The sequence below is a fragment of the Aythya ferina genome (genome assembly GCF_964211825.1).
Source record: "Aythya ferina genome assembly, chromosome: 19".
Classification (NCBI taxonomy): Eukaryota; Metazoa; Chordata; class Aves; order Anseriformes; family Anatidae; genus Aythya; species Aythya ferina.
This window is the reverse complement of record NC_140309.1, coordinates 9,995,216-10,015,568: the sequence shown is the minus strand read 5'-3', so window position 1 is coordinate 10,015,568 and position 20,353 is coordinate 9,995,216. Positions and strand designations below refer to the sequence as shown.

Genomic DNA, 20,353 nt, shown 5'->3' with positions numbered 1-20,353 from the left:
GTTTCTGAACCCCTTCCATGCCCCCTTCCCCTCAGCTAGCACTGACCCCGCTCTATACCACGGCTTGCTGCAGCACAGCTGCTGCTTGCCTTGCTGCTGCCACCACCCATCCTTCCTATCTCTTTTTTATACTGGATAATGCCAATATTTTCTTTTTTTTTTTTTTTTAAACAGCTTCTCAAATTCACACCCCTTTATTTCCCTTTTCTCTCTACATTTAATTAATAGAAAGAATATTTTGTGATCCTTTTGTATGAAGGCCTAGAGAGACGTAAAATCAAATCACCCTGAATTAAAGCACAGCATCCAGTAACAAACGCAGACAACTACTGAGCTACAGGCAAGCTCTACAGGTAAATCATTTTTGCTTTTTGACTAGGAATCACATAGTTAGAGACATTCCCACTGGCTTATAAAATCAGATATTCTCAGAATCCACCTCATATCTCAGCTTAATCTCCTGTCTAGATGCTAGCTGTCCCACACATGAATATAGTTGTTATTTTGAAGTATCATGCTCAGACATTTCCTATTGTGTAAAAGCAATATCTCAGACAAAGGTCTTAAGGCATATTGTTGGATAGAATTTGATCAAAATTAAGTTACTAACCATTAAATAGATCTATATTTTAATTAAGTTTAATGCAAGCTATTGTTTAACTTATTCTATACTTCACTCTAGAAAGAAATTGATGAGGTAATGCTAGCAGACAGATTGGGAGAAGTCAAGGATACCGGGACATTCCAAAAATCTTACTGTCTCTCGAGAACATTTTTTAACTCTGACATCAACCATCTAATAAAATCTGAATCCAGCAGAGGTCTTGTGAATGCATTCTATGTAATTGGAGGCAAAATTATCTCCAAGACAGATGAAGTAGGAAAAAACTACTAGTTTTGGCTCAAAGATCTGCAGGATAAGAGATCTTTGGAAATATACCTAGCTTAGTAGCAGTGTTGATTAAAAACTAGTAGTAAATTGTCTGGTGTGATTAATACTACAAAAATCTAACTAATGATTGTTGAAATTAGCCACATTTCTCATTTTCTTCTTTAAAATATTGAAAGCAACAAATTGATTTGGATGTTTGTTACAAAGCAGACGCCCAGTCAGAAGATCAGGAAGTAATAAGGTCAGGATTTGTTTCATTAGTAAACAACCCTAGAACGTTTCTTTTAACAATCCTTTTTCTTTGTATAGCATTACTACTTCAAGTCTACATATTTTAAAAGCAATTATTTCCAGACACTCCTCTCCTGAAAGTGTTCTTGAGGAGTACGGCTTTATTATTATTATTATTATTTTTAATTTGAACTCAGCTATTAAAGTTTGGGTAGCAAAATATCAATCAGTTTGCCCCACATGACAAGTGAAAGACCTTGGAAAAGGAAAAACTCCTTTAGGATTTATTTGTGATACCCATATTAGGTTAAAAAATATTATTGAGATCTAATTTGTTGGATTACCAGGCTTTCACTGTTAACATCAACACTGGATTTGTAAGAAGTGCACAGAATGTGATGACTGAACAGGTAGGTGAGGCAGAAGTCTGGCACTTCAGTCTTCAATAATCAGTCAAGCCCATGAAGGCAACATCTCATATATTGTTTTTATATATATATAAGCAAAAACGCAGCTAATATCAGCTTAATCTTGTTTTAAACCAAGATTTTCACTTAAAAAATAAAAAACAGTAATCAATTACTAAAGAACTCCAGGGAAAAAAAAGACAAGCTTTCTCAAAATTGGCACAGTTTACCCATGAAAATGCTCATTTCTCCTACAAAAAATGAAGTTTAACAGACTGGAGATATAATATTACATAAAAAAAACTTTTCAGCCTGACATTTTATGACAAATTTAGTATTTTATATAAGGCAACTCTCATTATGTAAGATGTTTATCATCATTTTGAGACACTGCAAACATCACAACAGTCCTTTCAGTTTTTGTCATAGGATCCCAACACAACACTGAAAAAAGTCAACAAAAACCAGTGCATTTGCACTCAACAAGTGTAGCAAGCTATAATTAATTGATGTATCATATTTTGGGGTGAAAGTTAAATGTAGATATCAGATATTCAGGCCATCTGACCTTCAATGCTATTATGTTTCTTGAAGCACTTGAAGCCTTTCAGGTGAGGAATGAAGTTGCAAAGAAGACCTGAGCTAGCAGTTTGCCAAAGGTGGCACTTACAAGCAAAGCACAGTTTTCAGCACATCTGATTTAGCTCCTCCAGTATTTTTCCACTTAATGAGTGAAGGTATTAGTGTGTTAAAGAATTACTCACCCAATTAGGGACACCATCTGCTCCACTATATGTTTGCTGAATGTTATAATAACGAAAAGTTTCTGTAGGAAGGAAAACGTCAGTTAGAGAAATGTTTGATCAAAGGGGAAGCAAAGACAATGGTGTACAACAAATTATGTTCCTTTCCAATCCAACTGCTTCTCCAGCACTTAGTTTTCCCTTCACTTTTCTGTTTTTCAGTACTCTTTTCAAAACTAGGCAGAAGAGAGCAAAGCTATTTACTTTATTATTCTATTTCCTCATAGATCTCGTTTCTTGCAATGTTTTTGTAGCCTGTGTTACTAACCATTCGCATCCTCCCCAAACTTAAATTCCCAGAAGCTCAAGGTCATTTTACTCCGTCAACAATGTTTTTAATGGAAAAACAGTCAGCACTGTGCAGAAAAATTCACATCCCATTACACAAACAGACGGACTTACAGATCACAGAGATGAAAAAATGATAGCCCCCTTGTTCACGTGCTTCAGAGAGAAGCAAAACAAAGAAACACCTAGTGAAGAACAAGTAAGAGCCATTGGGTACCTTCAGAGAAGACCAACTTCAGGGAAGATAGATAATCCATTGCATTAGAGAATGATAATTTGAAACAGAATAATTTCAGTAGAAGACAATTCTATAACACATGGCTTATTTTCCACAAAAAACAAGTGTCTGTAATTTTACCTCTCCCTTCTCTTCTGTCATGTTAATTTTTTTAAAAATAGCTTTTGCTAATTCCTTGTGTCACATTCAATAGCTTGTTTGTTTGCAAAGAGTGAGCAAGACTACGTCTAGATGTACCTATACAGACAAACAGTTCCCACGGTCTCCTTAAATGAATTTAAACATGATCTAATGAGAAGCGCATTCACTAGTATGGAAATAAGGGATGTGATAACAACTACACAAAATGATTTTGTGGTCTAGAGGAAGAGACCAGTTAAAAGCAGCTCCAGGATGGTCACTGCAGAGTCTGTTACTTCCTGTCTAGAGAGAGGTTTCATTAAAAACTTGTTCTGTGACTGTTACATTTCCTAAATTCCAAATTGCAGCAAGATCACTGAAAAAAAAATAATCAAGGCTATTGCACAAGAGTACACTTGAAATACAACATCACAGAAAACAGAATTCTAATAGCTAAACATATTACAAAATACGATGATTTACCAACAGTGCAAGAGACCGGATTTTTTTTTTTTTTAATCTTAAATTTTATCTGGGTGTAGAACATTACGTTCCATAGCAAACAGTCTCCTATCTAAACAAGGCAAATAAAATTAAAGGAATATTATACAAATACTAGTTCACTTTTTCTATGTTGCCAGAACAAATGCTAACAGCACACAAGTTTTAAAGCAGAAAAAATCAGGGAACACTAAACTAAGCATAGAGGAAGTGCTGCTTTCATAGTAAGTGAAAGAATATTCAGATTTATTTGTTACCTTCTGTTTGAAGACTACACAAATAAAACAACCATTTACCAAAAAAATGGGAACAAAGAAGGGGTGGGGATTGAAGTCTTGTTCAGGGCAAAAGAAAGATTTTTAAGCAGCTTGATGAGGGTAGTAGGCAAATAATTTTATACTACTAAGCTTCTGCTTTTTTAAAAAGAGTGACAGCAAAGATTTCCAAGCAACAAACCTACAGGCACTGCAGAGTCCTATGGAGATATTTTAAGCTGAAAAGCTCAGCCTCTAACCATTAGAGACATCTAGCATCTCTAACCTACAGCTGAAAGCTCAGTCTCTAACCATAACTGTATCATCAATTATATCACTCTACTTGTACTAACCACGCTGCCAGCAATTAACAATTGTCAGGGAATCAATACTTCATTTTTTATTTGACAAAATGGTGACACATCTTAAAATCAAGACTCAACAGTTTTTAAAGCTACTTGAGATTCTGATTGCCAAATTCAGAACATCCGGTAAGACTGAGTTAGCAAGAAAAATCAAACAAGCCTCTCTGAAATCAGGCCCTTTCATAATAACATGCATCGAACAGACCAAAAATCACTAACCACGCCTGAAAATTGCAGATGACACTCCCAAAAACATACCCTTGGAGTGCCTTCTGCAGGGAGCAGGGCCTGGAAGGAGCACGGCTCTCTCTATACATTCAGCTGAGGGAGCATTTAAAAAGTGCCGCTTAACTGGTAAAGGCTAGTTGCAGTGCTCTTTGAAACGAGTATTTGTTACCAAAAAGGCAAGTTCATTATGAGTACGAAGTCCTTTCAGTCTGGTAAAAACCGTAGGTAAATAACTTGGCTAACCACCAATTTCCTGAGTGGTGTAGGCAGCGAGCTCATTAGTTTGTAGCTATAAATTATTCAGTTGCCTCAGTTTTAAGTGAAGGAGCCTAGCAGATTCTTTATTGTAAATCCTCCGCACCAAATTAATTTCCATTACTTCAGGTCAGGAAAGGAGACTCCAGAATTCATTACGGAGTAACACAGTGTAACAGGCAAAAAAAAAAAAAAAAAAAGAAAAAAAAAGAGAAGTCTTCAGCCCAGAGCCCTAAGGGACCTGTAGCATCTACTTGCCTGGATGTGCATTTTAATTACTGCTTTCCCAATCAGGGTGGCACCAAAGAAGGTCCAGAAGGGAACCAGAAAGTGTCCACATGTTATCCCGGCCAGGTCAAACAGAGGGTTTGGAATCTGTAAAGTGCAAGGGAAAAAAGCTCATGAATTGCAGTATTTAACTTAGAAGAACAGGAATACTACAGACTCTGAAAAATGTACATTTTCCCCTTCTTCAACTTAATTCAAAACTCTTGTGTTTTAATACTTACAAAAGTATTAAAGTTACACCACATAACTTAAGTCTCGGAGACTTAATGAGACAATGTCCCAGACAACTCCACTGACAGTCCCTCCTCGCCCCTTGACTTTAAAAGAGCTAGCAAAGTTTTCCATGTGAAACGCACAGAAACCACAGTAAAGCCATTTTGAGTGATTTATCAAATTTTCTCACTGACAAGCACATCACTTCTGGAAGCCAGTGTTCAAAATTATCTCCAGTGATTTCCATCTGAGAAAGTACATTAAAAACTGGCATTTATGGTCATATGTATCCAGTTTAAAAGCACTGATTAAATTTTATTAAGCATATGCATTTCATTTAAAATTAGAAGTTGTTTTTTTTATTGTTAAATCCTTGGCTTGACATTGGGTATTGTGATACTATCTGTAAAATATTTTTGAAGTTAAACCAAGAAAGAATCCAAATTCCAACCTTTCGCACTCAGCACAAGGGCTCTCGGTCTGAATAAAGGGAACATACCCCGTGTGTTTACAGTAGCAGTGCATCACTAATATCCTGCAGCACTTGGGTTGTTTTGTTACACAAACAAACAGGGAGTGTAGATATTTAAGCCTATAAAGAATAATAACTTTGACTGACTGAAATCTGCGAGAAAGCTTACGAGGGTTATACTCAGCTGTTATAGACTAGCAATTCAAATTTATGAGCACCCACAACACCACCTGCATAGGAAGAAATCTGAAACGGTCTCTAACCATGCCCCGAAACGGTCTCTAACCATGCCCCACTGCAGCTAAAGTGATCCTGTACCTCTGACAGCTGTCTTCGGCATAGGAGGAGGCTGGTAAATTATTTACTTATGCCAGAGCCAGATAATTTTGCTCTCCTGAGCCAAGTCTGGTCTAGGTCTCCAGTAAGTTCTTTGTTGGTCGGTTTAGTGTTTTTTTTTTTTTTTTTTTTTTTTCCTCTGGTAAGTTCACAGCACATTTTAATGACTGCATTACTCTCACCACAGAGGGAGCAGCATGCTTTAGGTACAGGTAACTGTGGGTATCACCAACACGTTAAACATAGCACAGTAAAAAAGTTACTTGAGTCCACATTGGGGTGTATCAGCAGGTCAGCGAGGTTTTCTCTTTGTTTGCTTTAAAAAAAAACAAGAACACCACATGTGTGCAGCACTGAGAGCTGCCTGAAATGCCCAGAGATGGGAGGGCAAAGTCTCCCAAAACACAGCAAGGATCTCAATCTCTGCCTCGCTCTGCTCCTTCCCCTCAGCTGCCTTTACACAGGAATTAGGCTCAAGACAATAACACAGTTTTCTTATTGCCACTAAACATTACATTCAGGTGATTTCACTGGATAAATTCGCAAAGCTTTAAGTTCAATCTGAGTTTTCATGTAGCATTTAGAAGCCATCCCTTGACATGCAGCTAGGGCAGCCATTACATTGCCACTTCACAAGCAAGTTCTCTTCCCTTTCACTAGTCACAGAAATACTTTCAGCTAAGATACTGTTTAAAATCCAGAAGTAAGAGGGCAACAATAATGTGGGCAGGAAAGGAGACACCTTCTAGCACGAGGAGCAGCAGCAATGAGCAAGAAGAGCCCTGAAAAAGTCCAGAAGCTGGTGGGGAAATGCACAAGGGCAAGCAGCACACATGGGGGGTGCCTTCCTCCTCTACAGGTACAACAGAAAGGGACAGCTTCGAATCCCTCTGCTTGTTTCAGAGCCTCTCCCACACTTCACCTCACCCTTTTTGCTGCTACTCTGCATTTATTCTGTAACCACATTTACAAATCCTCAGGTGCGCTGCAGTGGATCTGTGATTCCCCATCCCTCCCAACCCACGGCAACCTGTGTAAGCAAAAGGAAGCTGGAGCTCAGAGCTCACTGAAGAACAGGGCACCAAAAGTAGGGAAGAAGTTAAGCAAATACTTAAATAATACTAAGCAGAAACTCTGAAGAGCTTACACATCTCCTCTCACATCTAGCAACTCCTTTCTCACGTTCCCTACTAGCCCACATGTCACCTTGTCCAGCTACCCCAGTAACTCATCCCTGCCGTCCCGGAGCTGTTCTCATTACACAAGACAGACCAAACAGCCCGTGCCGCGAGCGATGTCTCACAAGATGGTGACTAGAGAACAGTGAGTCAGAGCCAGCCAAGGAGCAGTCTCAGAGCTTACTGGACGGAAAGATTTAAAGAACAGCTTGTAACCTACGTGCCCACTCTAAACAATAAGACAGTTCAAAAGATTCGTAAACAGAGGTTGTGTGCCAGCAACTGCAATCAGCTTAATTCTTTCCAGCTAACACAGGTTACTTGCATTTGAGCAAATAGTTAACATTGTAATCTCTACAATTTAGGAAACTAAGAGGGACTCTAGACAAGTGTGGAATTAATACCTCATCAGCTGAGCAGCTGGCTAATGGTTGTGGTTATTCCAGAAGAATGGGATCATAGAGGACCTGCAATCCCCCCTTTACTGTAATCACATCTCTGCATTTGTGTGTGGGAGGGAAGAGCAAGGCACGTCATTCCTACCGGTTTTCATCAAGCTTCCAGGGAGAGGTTTAAACCTCAAACAGTTCGGTATTTTCACACTCCAAAAGAACAGTACTAGCCTACTTAAAACACTAAAATAGCATCAGTGGAGATGCTCACACATCTGTCTTAGAAAAAAAAACACTATAAGTAGTCTGCAGTTCAGATAGCCACAACTGAAATGCTCTCCTGCATTCTGCTCTCCCTAGTTCTTAGTAACCCAAAGTCACCTCCTAAACAGATTTAGGACTACTGTGGACAAATATCCTGGTCAGGCTTTGTACAGGAAGTTTTTCCACTCTTTTAATCCATGTATATCTTTGAATCTGAACATGTCAAGCACTGTAAGATACAGGACACATGCATCTAAAGAAATAATACAGCTCCAGCAGAAACTAGAGGTTAACAGCCTAGCTCTTGCTGTACCCTGCCAGGTAACAATGTGGGCTGGGAAAGTCACAAGAGGATAGCTGACAGGGCAGCTAGGGCATACAAGCTGATCTGCCAAACACCCACTAACAAAGCAGTGAGCATTTGCCTCTGTTAGAGAAGACATGGCCTCAAACTAACGGCAGGAGCATGCCTTGTCTGAAGCAGAAACATTAGAAACTTCTTCAGTTTTAGGAATTGCTTTATCTTTCAAAAAAAAAAAAAAAAAAAAGAAAAAAGCCACCCAAGAACTCAAGGGATCCCTCTTGCACAGTAGCACAAGTAGTACTATTCTAAATTCACTGTTTGTCAAGGAGAATGAGTGTCAAGAAGCCCAACGGTAAAGCTGATGAAAGGGATAACAACTGTTAGCTGTGCATTTATGCAGAATTCCCTAGGTTTTGTACTAATCTAGGACTGGAGTTTCTCCATGCTATTGTACTCACCAGTACCACAACCATCCCACATCCCTAAGCACCAGAGAAAACACAGAAATAACAAACAAGATGTGAAGATTCATATGGACTCAAATAAAGCAACCCACAGTTCACAGCATTAACTTTGCTGCAGTACCATCTGTGACTACAAACCCCCTGTTAGTGAAATGAACTTACTGAAGCGCAGGCCAAAATGCCGAAGAACCCAACTTTCTGCACCAGGTTCTGGACAGCCAGTTTAGCCCGGGAAGCAAAATCCTGCCAACAAGAAAACAAAGGCATTAATGAGGCAAAACCCCAAATGAACACACCTCAGAGTGTATGTGCTTGCAACATCCTCCATGCTTTGGGATTTTCTGCTTTGCAGTTGGATGAATTTTTGCAACAAAAACAAAGTCAGTTTGAAGTTCTGGGCTTAGAGGGAAGAAAGAGAAATTGACGATGCTTGGTGTGAAAATCTGACCACCCACATGTAGTGAGTTTTTAGTTTTCCTTACAGATTTGGTTCGTCAAAACTCTGCAAGTGGCACTAAGTTCACTTTACTATGGAAACAGGTTTCTAGTACTTCTTCCCACCTATCTCTGAATTGCCAGTGCCACTATTCCACTATTACCTTATTCCTTAACCAAAGAGAGGAAATTAATTCCTTCAATACCATCTACAATGATAAAAAGGTACTTTCTCAAAACACAAAGACAGAATACAATATCCCATTATCTGTTTGCAAACCCAGGTTCTTTTTCAGAACAGCTAACTCTAGGTTCTCTCTAAAGCAGGTCTGTAAAGTTCATTAAATCTGTAGAGTTAAACCTAGACTACTCGAAAAGAAACAAAGGTGGCTGACCATGTAACATCTGAGCTATTCTTTATGAAGTCAGACTATGAACATGTTGCCTACTGTAATTTTGTGATCACAAATTTCAAGCATATTCATGGCAAACTCAAGAGTCTCAAAGTTTACCACAAATAGTAAACATTTTTGAAAAGCAAAAATAAGGATTTCTCACAAGCAGCTTAAATTAATTTGAATGTGAGAAGTGATTTCAGGAGAATAAAATTCTTGCAAAGTAAAACTGTCCAAGAAGTTAAAAACAGGGTCAATGTTATCTGCTCAGGCTTGGCAACAATAGTTACACAAGGCTGAATATCTTTGGAAACAGCTAGCTTTAAAAAGAAATTATTAAAAAAGATTAAAAATCTACCAATATGTAATGAATATCTAATATGTAATGATTTTCCAGGAACAATATTCAATGATTTGCATGTTGTACAAAACTGTTAAGATAAATTTAACAAGGAAGTACCACATCAGTAATTAATGCAAGACAACTACAAGATAATCCAGAAGAATTCAATTTATGCAATTTTAACTTTGTTACAATTCTGTTGAAACCATCATTACTCCATACCAGTGCAAGTAAATTACAATTACTTCACATTCCTATTAAATTCTGATCTACAGAACTGACATAACTTTTAATGCCAGATTTAAAAAATCTGTGATAAGGCCATTTGGTATGATTTTACACTGTTTTCAAGTGGTAACTGTTCACCATTTCAAAGCTTTAAAAATAGGTAAATTCTTAAATTAAAAACAATTATTATTAATATCAGAATAATTATTTATAGCTCATACTTAAACAAAAAAATAAATACTGTAGCTTAAAGAAAAAAGCCAAATAAACGAGACTTCCTACATCTTCCACTGGGACATTTTTAACCTCAGGAGAATACAAAAGGCTTTTGGAATATCCTCCAAAGGGCAAATTTGCTATCTTCAACCCGGAGTAACAATTCAGGATTACATGATCCAGCCCATGAATGTCTTATTGCAAAATGGAACACAATGAAATATTTACACTGTGTCAAAAAGCAGTTCCTGATGTTATTCTTTTAACTTCTAGGATACGTGCAGTATGCACAAATAACCAAAACCTGCTCCTGGGGGGGCTGATACCAACCTCTTGAGCTTATGTTAGTACAAACAGGTCTAGGGGACGCCTGCCTGAGACAGAAAGTACAGTTTTAATGCTTTTCAGTTAAGAGTGCATTTTTGCAAAAATTGTCATTTGTAACAAAAAATGATAGCTTAGCAGTGAACTACATCCAGAGATCTTGCAACATCAAGGGCAGTTCCTACCCAAACTAAAATTCCCTCATCATTATTTTCTAGTTAGTAAATAAAACCACAGCAAGCTAACATACGAGCACAGATAACGGGTCAGCAGCAATGTCCTAAATCCCACTGAGGATTTAGGACATGAACCGAAAAGGATGCGAGACTCTCGAGTGTGATCACAGAGCTCTCAATAAAGGCAATTAAACGTGGCAGACGAAGGGGATAACAGGGATTCTAACTCCTGACCAAGTGCAAAAGCAGAAATACATTTTTAGTTTCTCTATTATTTAGTTTAAAAAGTTATGCTTCAGTGTACTTTTTCAGTACCACTGTCCTTTCAATGGCAGATTTTTTTTTTTTTTTTTGCAAAGATGAACTGAAAAAGCAGTGCCATCTCTGTAGGGATTTCATAAGACGTCTCCTCCGTACTAACAGGGCTGAATGTGACCATGAGAGTTTCAGTTCCTACTTTTTTCACCATTTCACAATGCTCATGGGGTTACAACAACATTTGCACTTCGATAAGCCAATCTAAAAGTTTTCACAGCTCTATAAATCTAATAAAGTATATTTAAAACAATACATTATTAATACACATTATTCAGATACACCCATGATATACTTCAAGGAAGTAGTTTCTAGTCTAATTTTAACATATTTACCCATTATCCTAAGGACTGTATTGCTAGGACACTGTTGTATTAATGCTCACAGGCTGAAACTGGAAAGAAACTCTTACAAGTTAACACTGGCTGTGCAGATGGTTTAATAAACTATTTATTATTACAATTACAAATAGATTGTATTAACCTAGTGTAAGCACAACACATTTTTCATCACATTTCTTAAAAATAAACAGCTTCCCTCATGAGATGTCTAGACTAGTGCAAAATGAAGGCTGCCTTAAAACTTTATCTCCAGCAAGACATTTTTTGCTTTGAAAACACTAATGAAAGTGCTGAAAAAAGCCTAACAAATTTGTCTCAAACACTACAAACATTTTTCTTACCTTATTAATAATTTTTTTTTTATTATTATTTAAGTTTTTACCCAGATTGTTTCTTCAAGTTCTTATTATTTTATTTTACATTCATTATCTATTATGAAGTACTCCATGGAAAGCACAGCTACTGCACTTAAAATTTCAGTGAGGAACTTGCAATTTGCCTTCCTTTTTCAGACTTTCCAAATAAGCCAAGAGAGATAACCTTAGGATTTTTTTTCTTATTTCCCATGATCTAATGTAATCACAGATACAAATAATTTGCATGGCAACATACACATCAGGGTTACAACAGATATATATTTGCAGTCTTTACCCTTACTTTAATGTAAACGAGTTAAGAAATAGTTCTGTTTGGTTGCTTCCTTAAATTTCATTTGTCAAATCTTTGCAACATCTGCAATAATAAAAACCCTTAAAAGTTTCATTTCTCAGAGAATACAATCATCAGTTTCACAACTTTTACCTATTTCACAATATATTTTTTTCTGTTTTAAATCCTGCATAGGGAATAATCTTTAATTTTTTTTAGAAATTAAAGCAAAGCAACTTTCATAACTTACTGCTTTAAAAAAAAATATTAAAAAGACATAAAAGTTCAGCTACTTACAGGCAAAACATATTCCCCCAAAATTAAAGTATCTAGACTGGACTCGACTCTCAGCTAATATGATTCATTCGCTACAACATTTCAGGATACTTTTGCTCACTATGTTCCTTTCAAAGATGATTTGTTCTTTTTTTTTTTTGGTTTGGAAATAGATTTCCTGTGACTGCTGCAATACAGGCAGAGGAAGGTTAAATGATTAAACATTACTTCATTGGGTTAATCATCAGATCTCAAGAACTGGAATGGAAATAAGAGGCATAAAAAGGTCAGTGCTGAAATACTGATTCACAAGTCTCAGCTGGCGGCTTGAGGAAGCTTGCTTCATATCTGCCTTTAGTAAAATGGCACATTTTATTGATAACAGCATTTCATTACTGTGTTCGAGAAGCAAAAAAAACTCTCCTAAACCTCCAAACCTAAAGGGATCTAGTAAAGAGAAATTACATGGTTTGCTGCTAAGTAAGGCATACCACAATGTTCCTCCTCTAAATATGCATTGTGATACAGCTTCGAGTAGAGCCATAGTCCTCAAGTATGGACCATTTACCCCCAGAAAACAGTCCTGCTGCTGGAAAGAGTGAATGGACACACTCATTTTTAGCTACGAGGCTTCACCTTGTTCTACTTTATCTTGCTTCCATTTATAATTTAAATCTTTAGTTCTTCTTTCTGCATTCATTGTAAAATAAAATGCACAAGCTTTTCTGTATTTGATGATTGTAAATCATCAAATTAATTTCTGTAAATGATGATTGTTTCACTGGATTTAGTTAACAAGCTCTAGCAGAAAAAAAATAATATTGATCCTTTTTCTTTCATAACACTGATACAGTATGACAACACAGGATGGTCACAATTCACTGTTCACAGAAGTTACTCCCTTGAAAGACTGCGCAGAGGGGTGTAGAACAATTGTGCAACATAACAGCTTATTTTCTAACAAAGTTGCAATCAGTTGTTAGGAGCATCAAGAGGGCTGTGAGTCCAACCAACCTTCCTTGATGACAGCTGTCAGCCTCTGAAAGAGGCAATCCAGAGAGAGTTTGATTTGTGGTCCACAAGAACATTTCACTACCCATTTTTTTTCTGCTATAAATACATTAAATACTTTACAAATACATTGTAAACATGCTATAGCCACCAATATACCAATAAGGAGGAGGCCAGTAAGGATGGGGAGGTAGTATTGTAAGAACGACACTAAAATCAATCACAATTTCATAGTGCATGTATTCTCTACTAATAAGAGCAATGCCATAACACAGGACTGGGGAAAATCAGTGATGCCAGTGTGAATGCAGTTACTGAAGTAGGATATTAATTACCTTGCCTTAAATGGCAGCCTTTAGAAGTCCAAAATAGATTTCTGGAAGGCTTGGGATAGATTATGCCAGATTTGCTACTCTAACAAAAAAATAAAATCATGAATTAACATCAAAATGATACCATGACAGAGAAACAGGGATCTGAAGTGAATGTGTTGCACCTCGATGGAACAGGTCCACTACAAACAATGAGAACAGCAAAGCTGCTGTAAAGAAGGGCATTTATCCTGGTGCCAGCAGGCTCCCTTGATGCGAAGGCACAACTTGCACATGAGGAAGAAGCAGATAATCCCCCAGCATTTGAGCCTAATACATGTTATGGATACAGTATTTTTCTTAGCAGAAACGAAGTTTAATTATACAAATAATAATCTTCAGAGGAGAACATTTTTCTCCGAAGACAGAAGACAACATGTGCAGCTACCGTCTCAGATTATTAAAATTATAAATTCCTTAACATTTAAAAAGCTGCCTACAAAGACAGTGCTCCTTTTCATGTAAAAATCTGAGTTATGTTAAAAATGAGCTGCACAATATTTTGTTTCTTCTGGCTTTCTATTACAACACAATGGAATCAAACACAACTTATGGGAGAATGACCATTTGTGGTTAGGCAATGAATTCTAGAATTTCAGAGGACTGGGAAGAATTATTAACTCATTGAAATAACATATTAACTGCAGAAGAGCAGTTTTCAAGAAGGCAGATAGCTACCTATGGGCTGAGAGGTTACACCACACATCCCTGCTAAGAAAGCAGCAGCTCAGCAGCTATGTTTAATGATCAACGCAGGAACCTGGAGTTAAGACGAAGGGAACAGAGACCAAGATACAGTTGATAGCCAGTGCCTATCGCTGCAAATAGCTCATTACTCAGCGACCAGAGAACCCATTCCATACGTCTCCTGCAAGACATCAAAGGTGACAGGTCTGAGTAAGGCTCCAGTAAGCTGCCAAGAGGAATATTCTGACAGCGGTGCACGGCGGTACTGATCTCCCGCTCCCTCAGCTGCGGTGACTCTCAGTGTCTGAATGTGTCTGGGAATGGCTGTGGTCCTGAGCCTCTGCTCTAGCTTTCCCCAAAAATACTTCCAGGTTAATGCAAGTAAGGGGCAAACTGAAAAGGGGCTATTTCCATCTCGATACCTGGAGAGAAGAGGGTGTGAGAGGTAAGGTTTAAACTTACTTATCGCTAGAAACTCTGGGGAAGAAAGGACCTATACATTGGAAAATGAGCTGCCAAAACACAAAGTTAAAAAAGGTTTTCAAGAATTATTGAAAGCAGCAAAGGGAAGGTGGCAGAGCAAGCACTGAAGTTTGACAAAAGGTATTTGTATGTGACAAGCACAGGACAGACATCCTGTGGTAGGAGGAAGGGCTTGAATTCTAAGCCTGAGAAAATAAATAAAAGTAAACTGTACTTCACAAGAAGACTTCTTTTTTTCTGAGACACTGAATCTGGACAAGGAATAGTGTAATCATATGGGTAAGTTACAAGAGAAATACATGTCCAAGTTGAAGATGAAAACACCGTTTCAGATATTACAATATGAAGTAGGATGAACAGCAATGAAATGGGGACCTCGCCTTTGTAGGCTTTACTGAAGCACTATGGAAAGACAAAGAGAGCAGTACCTACAAAACTTCTTCAAATCTTTGATAGAGGCACTTTAATGACGTGAAGTTAATGAGATTTCAAAGCATTATTCAGAATATTTGTACGCAAGGATGAGTAGGTGCTATATACAAATCGCAAGGGAAACAAATACACAGGTGAATTCCTCTACTAGACTTTGCTAGGAAAAGGACACTGAATACACACCGTTGAGGGAAATACAGATCTACTTCCACACCTGTTTGTATTCAAATTCTTGAGGATGTCTGGATGTTAAGAAGGTGACGTTGCCATCAGTGGCAGTTTGAAGGAAGAGGAAGAAAGTTGTTTCTGTCTTATCATGTGTCCCATAGAGCAGTACCTTTTACCACATCCACTGCCACCTCTCTGCTCCAATCCTCATGCCAGGTCTGTGCAGTGGCATGAAGCTACACATGCCCTGGGACACTTCAGTTTTGTAGTGGTGCATGAAGGCATAAAATAAAAATCTGCCAGGGAGGTGGCAAAGCCATTAGGACAGTCCAGCTTCAGAACAGAACACCCAGACAGGTGATGCCATCTCCAGCCATGGAGGTTTTCAAGACCAGACTTGGTAACACCCAAGGAACATGACCTTATCTCATAGCTGACCCTGCTTGGAGCAAAATTTGGACAAAGACTGCCTAAGGTCCCTTTCAGGATGAATTCTTCCGTGATTCCAGAACGAGATAGGGGCAGCCACCTCCAGAGAGAAGAATGAAGCAGCAGAACATCCTATCACTCCGGTTCCCACACATCACACGTTGACCTCTGCAGCCTTTGCTTCTACAGTTGAAAGTGTGTGCTGGCAGTGCCTCCACCAACGTACTGGCTGCCTAAAATACCACTGCAGCTGCACAGTGAGTGCTCGTTTATCTCAGGGCTGCAACTGCAATTAGCTATTATGGCCACAGGTCTGCCAAGCTAGTTACAGTGACATGATGTGTACAGCGCCATGCCAGGATGTTGTCAACTTTTTTTTATTTATTTAAGTTATTAAGTCCTATTTTGGGGGGTTTAAAATTCAGGCATTGCAAAAAAAAAAAAAAAAAAAAAAAAAAAAAGGATACAAGATGGCTAGAATTAAGCAAGTCACTTTACTTCAGCCATCACCATCGAGAAAGGAAGCAACTTTTGATAACCAGACAAACAGATTGACCTTTCCAATCCCTTACAAAGCAAAGCTGAAGTCACCAAAGACATTCGAAAAGAACACTATATTCTTGCCCCATAGGGAATTTAGAAATAAGTTAAGGAAGAAAGCCCATATATAGAAAAAACACTTGTGTGATAAAAGTGAGCACTTCTAGACACAGTTGACAAATCCTTTTGCACTTGCAAGTCTTCCTACTCAGCAGATGTGCAGCGCTAAGCATACCTCTCGCTCGTTCACCCTGGGAAGTAGCTGAGGTTCCCAGACAGCTCAGAGAAGTGGTCTGCATACCAGACTCTTGTACAACACAGATATTTAAACAGTGTCTGAAGGAGGAAAAAAAAACTTGCTGTTTTCTTATGATACCATAATTAATTTGTATCAGTTATTGAAGGCTCTCCCGGAAAAAATATTCTTGAAGCAGCTCATCTAACCCCAACTTCTGATTGAAAATCAGAAAATTAAGAACCCAATCTTTAATTTATTCTTTGAAATATTTCTAGGCCAACTGCGTTTTAGAAGCTACTCCTCCAGCACTGTAATGCAGCCTCTTATCTGTCCATATAAAGTTTTGTTTTTTTTTTTTAAATATATATAACCATGAAATTGAGACTAACTTGAATGTTTCAGAAGAGCCCTATGCAGCGATGTGACAGGAACACCTAAACTTTACTCCCTAGAAAACATGTAGACAACTAATTTTATTTTTCCCCCCTCAGATCCAAATCTCCCATAAAGCCTCACCGAAGCTGTAGAGGTTTATTGAGTAGCTGCTGCTTCTTTTGTACGGATCACAAAGCTGAGAAAAGCCCATATGACTCTGAAAGAGTGAAACAATTGTCCAGGACCAGTTTGTTCCCTTAGAAAGTTGTATCAACCACTGCCAACTCGGGCGAACAGGGCATGCAAACCCAATGGCAGAGCGCTTCTCCATACTCCGCAGCTGCAGTACAAAAGCAGCATGCAAGACTTCCAATAAACTTGGTGATAATCTTTATTAAAATGTTAATTTCTACTGCAAAGTGAGGTATTTGTTGGTGTAGAAATTCCTCTGAGCTAACAGCCTCAAACCAAGTGAAAATACTACCAAGTAATCCAGATTTCTTCAGTGGTTTGACTGTTACTGATTTATGTACTTTCACACTAAATATTAAGAAGACAGAGGGCCCTGTAAATGAGTTTTAGCTAACGGAGGTATCACAAAGAACAGCTCAAAGAAGAACATGGAAAAAAATCATCTCTAGATTACCATTAGCAAACCCTCGTTGCTGTTTTTTCCTTATCTGTAAGCAGGTGTGCAAATGAATAGAACAATGCAGGCACAAGACTGCCCTATTTTCTTGCCAGTGTCCAAAGAAATCCAGCAAGGAGGTGGCTTACACATTTGTTACTCATAGCTCCTATTGTCTACCCTGTGCCTATCTTAACTCTTTGCTACCCCTTTTCTGAGGAAGTTCCTGGTAACAACAGTTCCCTTACTTAAAGCTTTCACTGACCCATTCCAAAGGTTATCTCAACTCACTAATTTTGGTGAACAATTTAAAATAAAGCTAATGCTTGATATGCTCACAGTTTATTATATTTTCTGTGAAAAACATCACATTATGCTATTAGCTTACTACTACCAGTCTGCTGTCTCACTCTCAAGCTATAGCATTTGTACGAAGTTTCTGGAGAGAAGCTTCAAGCTTGGATTAGTTTTGAGTTTACATTTAATTACGGGCCAAGATAAAAGCGGGGAGAGACCTCCCGTACGTGCATTAACAAAAAGCACCCAGCGAACAGCAGGAACGCCCGGTGTGCAGACAAGCCTCCTGGTGGCCACCCATCAGGCAGCCTAGACCAAACACCAACCTCCTCCTTGTACGGCACAATTAATAAAGAGAGGAAGCTGATGAGGAAAGGGGGTGACTGGAAGAATGAGCAAGGAAAATTATGAACGGAATTTGATGTTGGGTTTAAACAAGTTATTTCTGGGAAAGAAAAAAAAGAAGTCGATGTTTTCCAGTTATTGTACGCGACTTTACCACTTCCATTTTTATCATAACTACTTTATAAAAGCCTGCTTGTGGTCTGCTCGAACTTCTTTTTTCTTCTAAAGAATACCCTTAAAGCCTTTTGATTAAACCAGCCAGCAGCCAGGGAATCCTTTACAGGCAGGAACTTATCAGATACTAATTGTTAGTTTAATCGTGGGAGAGATCCATTTTTAATTTGGCGATCTCACTTTACGCTGCTAATTAAGTAACATTTTGCTTATTAGACGAACCTAATCATTCCATTTCAGTGAAGTCACAGTGTCGTGTCAGAACACAGTACTGGGTTCTCCCAGTAACCATGGCTGGGTGTGGTAGCCTACTTTGTTCTGCTTCTGCAAAGAGAAACCCTGCATTAGGACGTGGAAAAGCAATCCAGCTCAAGGCACAAGACCTTTCAGAAATGCTGGAAAGATGGGTTTAGCATGTGTCTAACTGTCACTATCGCAAAGTTCATCAGTTTAACTCCTTGCAGACAAGAAGCCGGCTCTCCGAGCAGGAAGTTGTTCGGTGGAACTCCTGACGCAATGCAAACCGAAGCAGTTGCAGCTTAGTTTAATACAAACCCTCTTGAGTCCACGTTGACAAATTCTTTAACAAGCCCTGTGGTTACAGGGAAGCTGGTTTCAGTCTGAGTCACTCCTGTTCAAACAGTTTACTGGAAATGGAGGGGAGGGGGAATTTTCAGAGAAGTCATGTGATGGCCAGACAAACCACAACCAGTAAAGGTTCAGTGGAGTCAAAAACAGGTCCCAGCAACAACCGGCATTCAGTGTGCAGATGGCACTCAATCATTTACAACGAGCCCTGCTGCATCCCAGCACTTCTATGGATTTAACCCTTTTTCACGTTTGTATTCCTTCAAGGGCAAGATGCAGTTTGGGAAGTAAACAAACAGCAGCGACTGATAGTAACACAGGCAACTAGAAAATATTTTTACATGGAGATTTGGCTGCAGGGATACTGCACAGAAGCAAAGCCTAATGTGCAAATCATTAGTTCTTCAAAATATGCTACTTAATGAACCCAAACACTTACAGTCATTAAGGCTTAGATATACAGCAGAGATAGTGGCGCATTTCTCCTCTTAGCAAAGCACACCGTGACACTGCACGGGCACATGCATTACGCATTACCGCTAAGTACCTCGAGGGAAGCTGGCATCAAGCTTCATTTTCACCAGAAACCTCCGTCAGCTTTAAGTGCTTCAGCATGACAGAGAAAAGAGGAGAGCACTTCACAAGCAGCAACTCTTAAACGGTCAAAAAGCAAAAGCCCTGCACGTGTGTGTGGAGACATGGAGCTGTGCTAGCACTGTGTTATTACCAATGTGCTGCCCCAGCACTAAGGAGCAGATTCACTTCCCCTAATTGCGAGGTTGGTTTGAACAGCTGCGCTGGAGATACTCCTCCTGCTCCAAGGGCAGCTTTGATGCAAGTCACCATTGCTCTGGAGTTTGACTGGAAGAGAATTAAGAGCAAGCAAATGCCATTTTAAACATGTATAATTCATAAATACTGTTTCAAGTATTAACAAACTGGGCCAAGTTGTTCTGTGTCTATAGCATGCTGGGCTCTGCATTGTGTGCAGCTTGGAGGAAAAAAAAAAAAAAGAGCCCTGCTTGTAAACCGCACTCCTTCTCCAGGGCAAAGTCACCCGATTTTAAAAAGAGCAGCCACAAGGCAAGAGCAGCTCTGGAGCTCACTTTATGTAACCAGGATGGGTTGGTCAGCATGCACAGAGACACACAGAAAGGAGAAGTGAGTGTTCCTTTAAAATGAGGGGCTTTCTCTGAAGTATGCTAATGGAAAGTCCGAGGCAGCCTTACACATCATCTGCAGGCTAATGAGTTTTCTCCAAACCTCGCTCAAGGAGACAGGTCACTTAGATTTGCAATTTATGACACAAAATCCATCACTAGACTCTTTAAAGTAAATAATATTTTACTCTGTGCAATTTTGAATGGCGCACTAAAACTTTAAACTGTTTAATACTT

At 38.7% G+C, this 20,353-nt stretch overlaps 1 protein-coding gene across 3 annotated transcripts in view; it reads right to left on the bottom strand.

The window, feature by feature from the left end:
- Nucleotides 1–20,353, bottom strand: part of VMP1 (vacuole membrane protein 1) — a 64,290-nt gene that overhangs the window by 10,975 nt on the left and 32,962 nt on the right. For all 3 annotated transcript variants that reach the window (XM_084492808.1, XM_084492809.1, XM_084492810.1), the window contains exons 8-10: nt 8,656–8,736; nt 4,841–4,957; nt 2,295–2,356 (exon numbers count right to left, since the gene is read on the bottom strand). In XM_084492808.1, the coding sequence (XP_084348934.1) occupies nt 2,295–2,356; nt 4,841–4,957; nt 8,656–8,736 (260 nt within the window). The remainder of the gene's footprint in view (nt 1–2,294; nt 2,357–4,840; nt 4,958–8,655; nt 8,737–20,353) is intronic.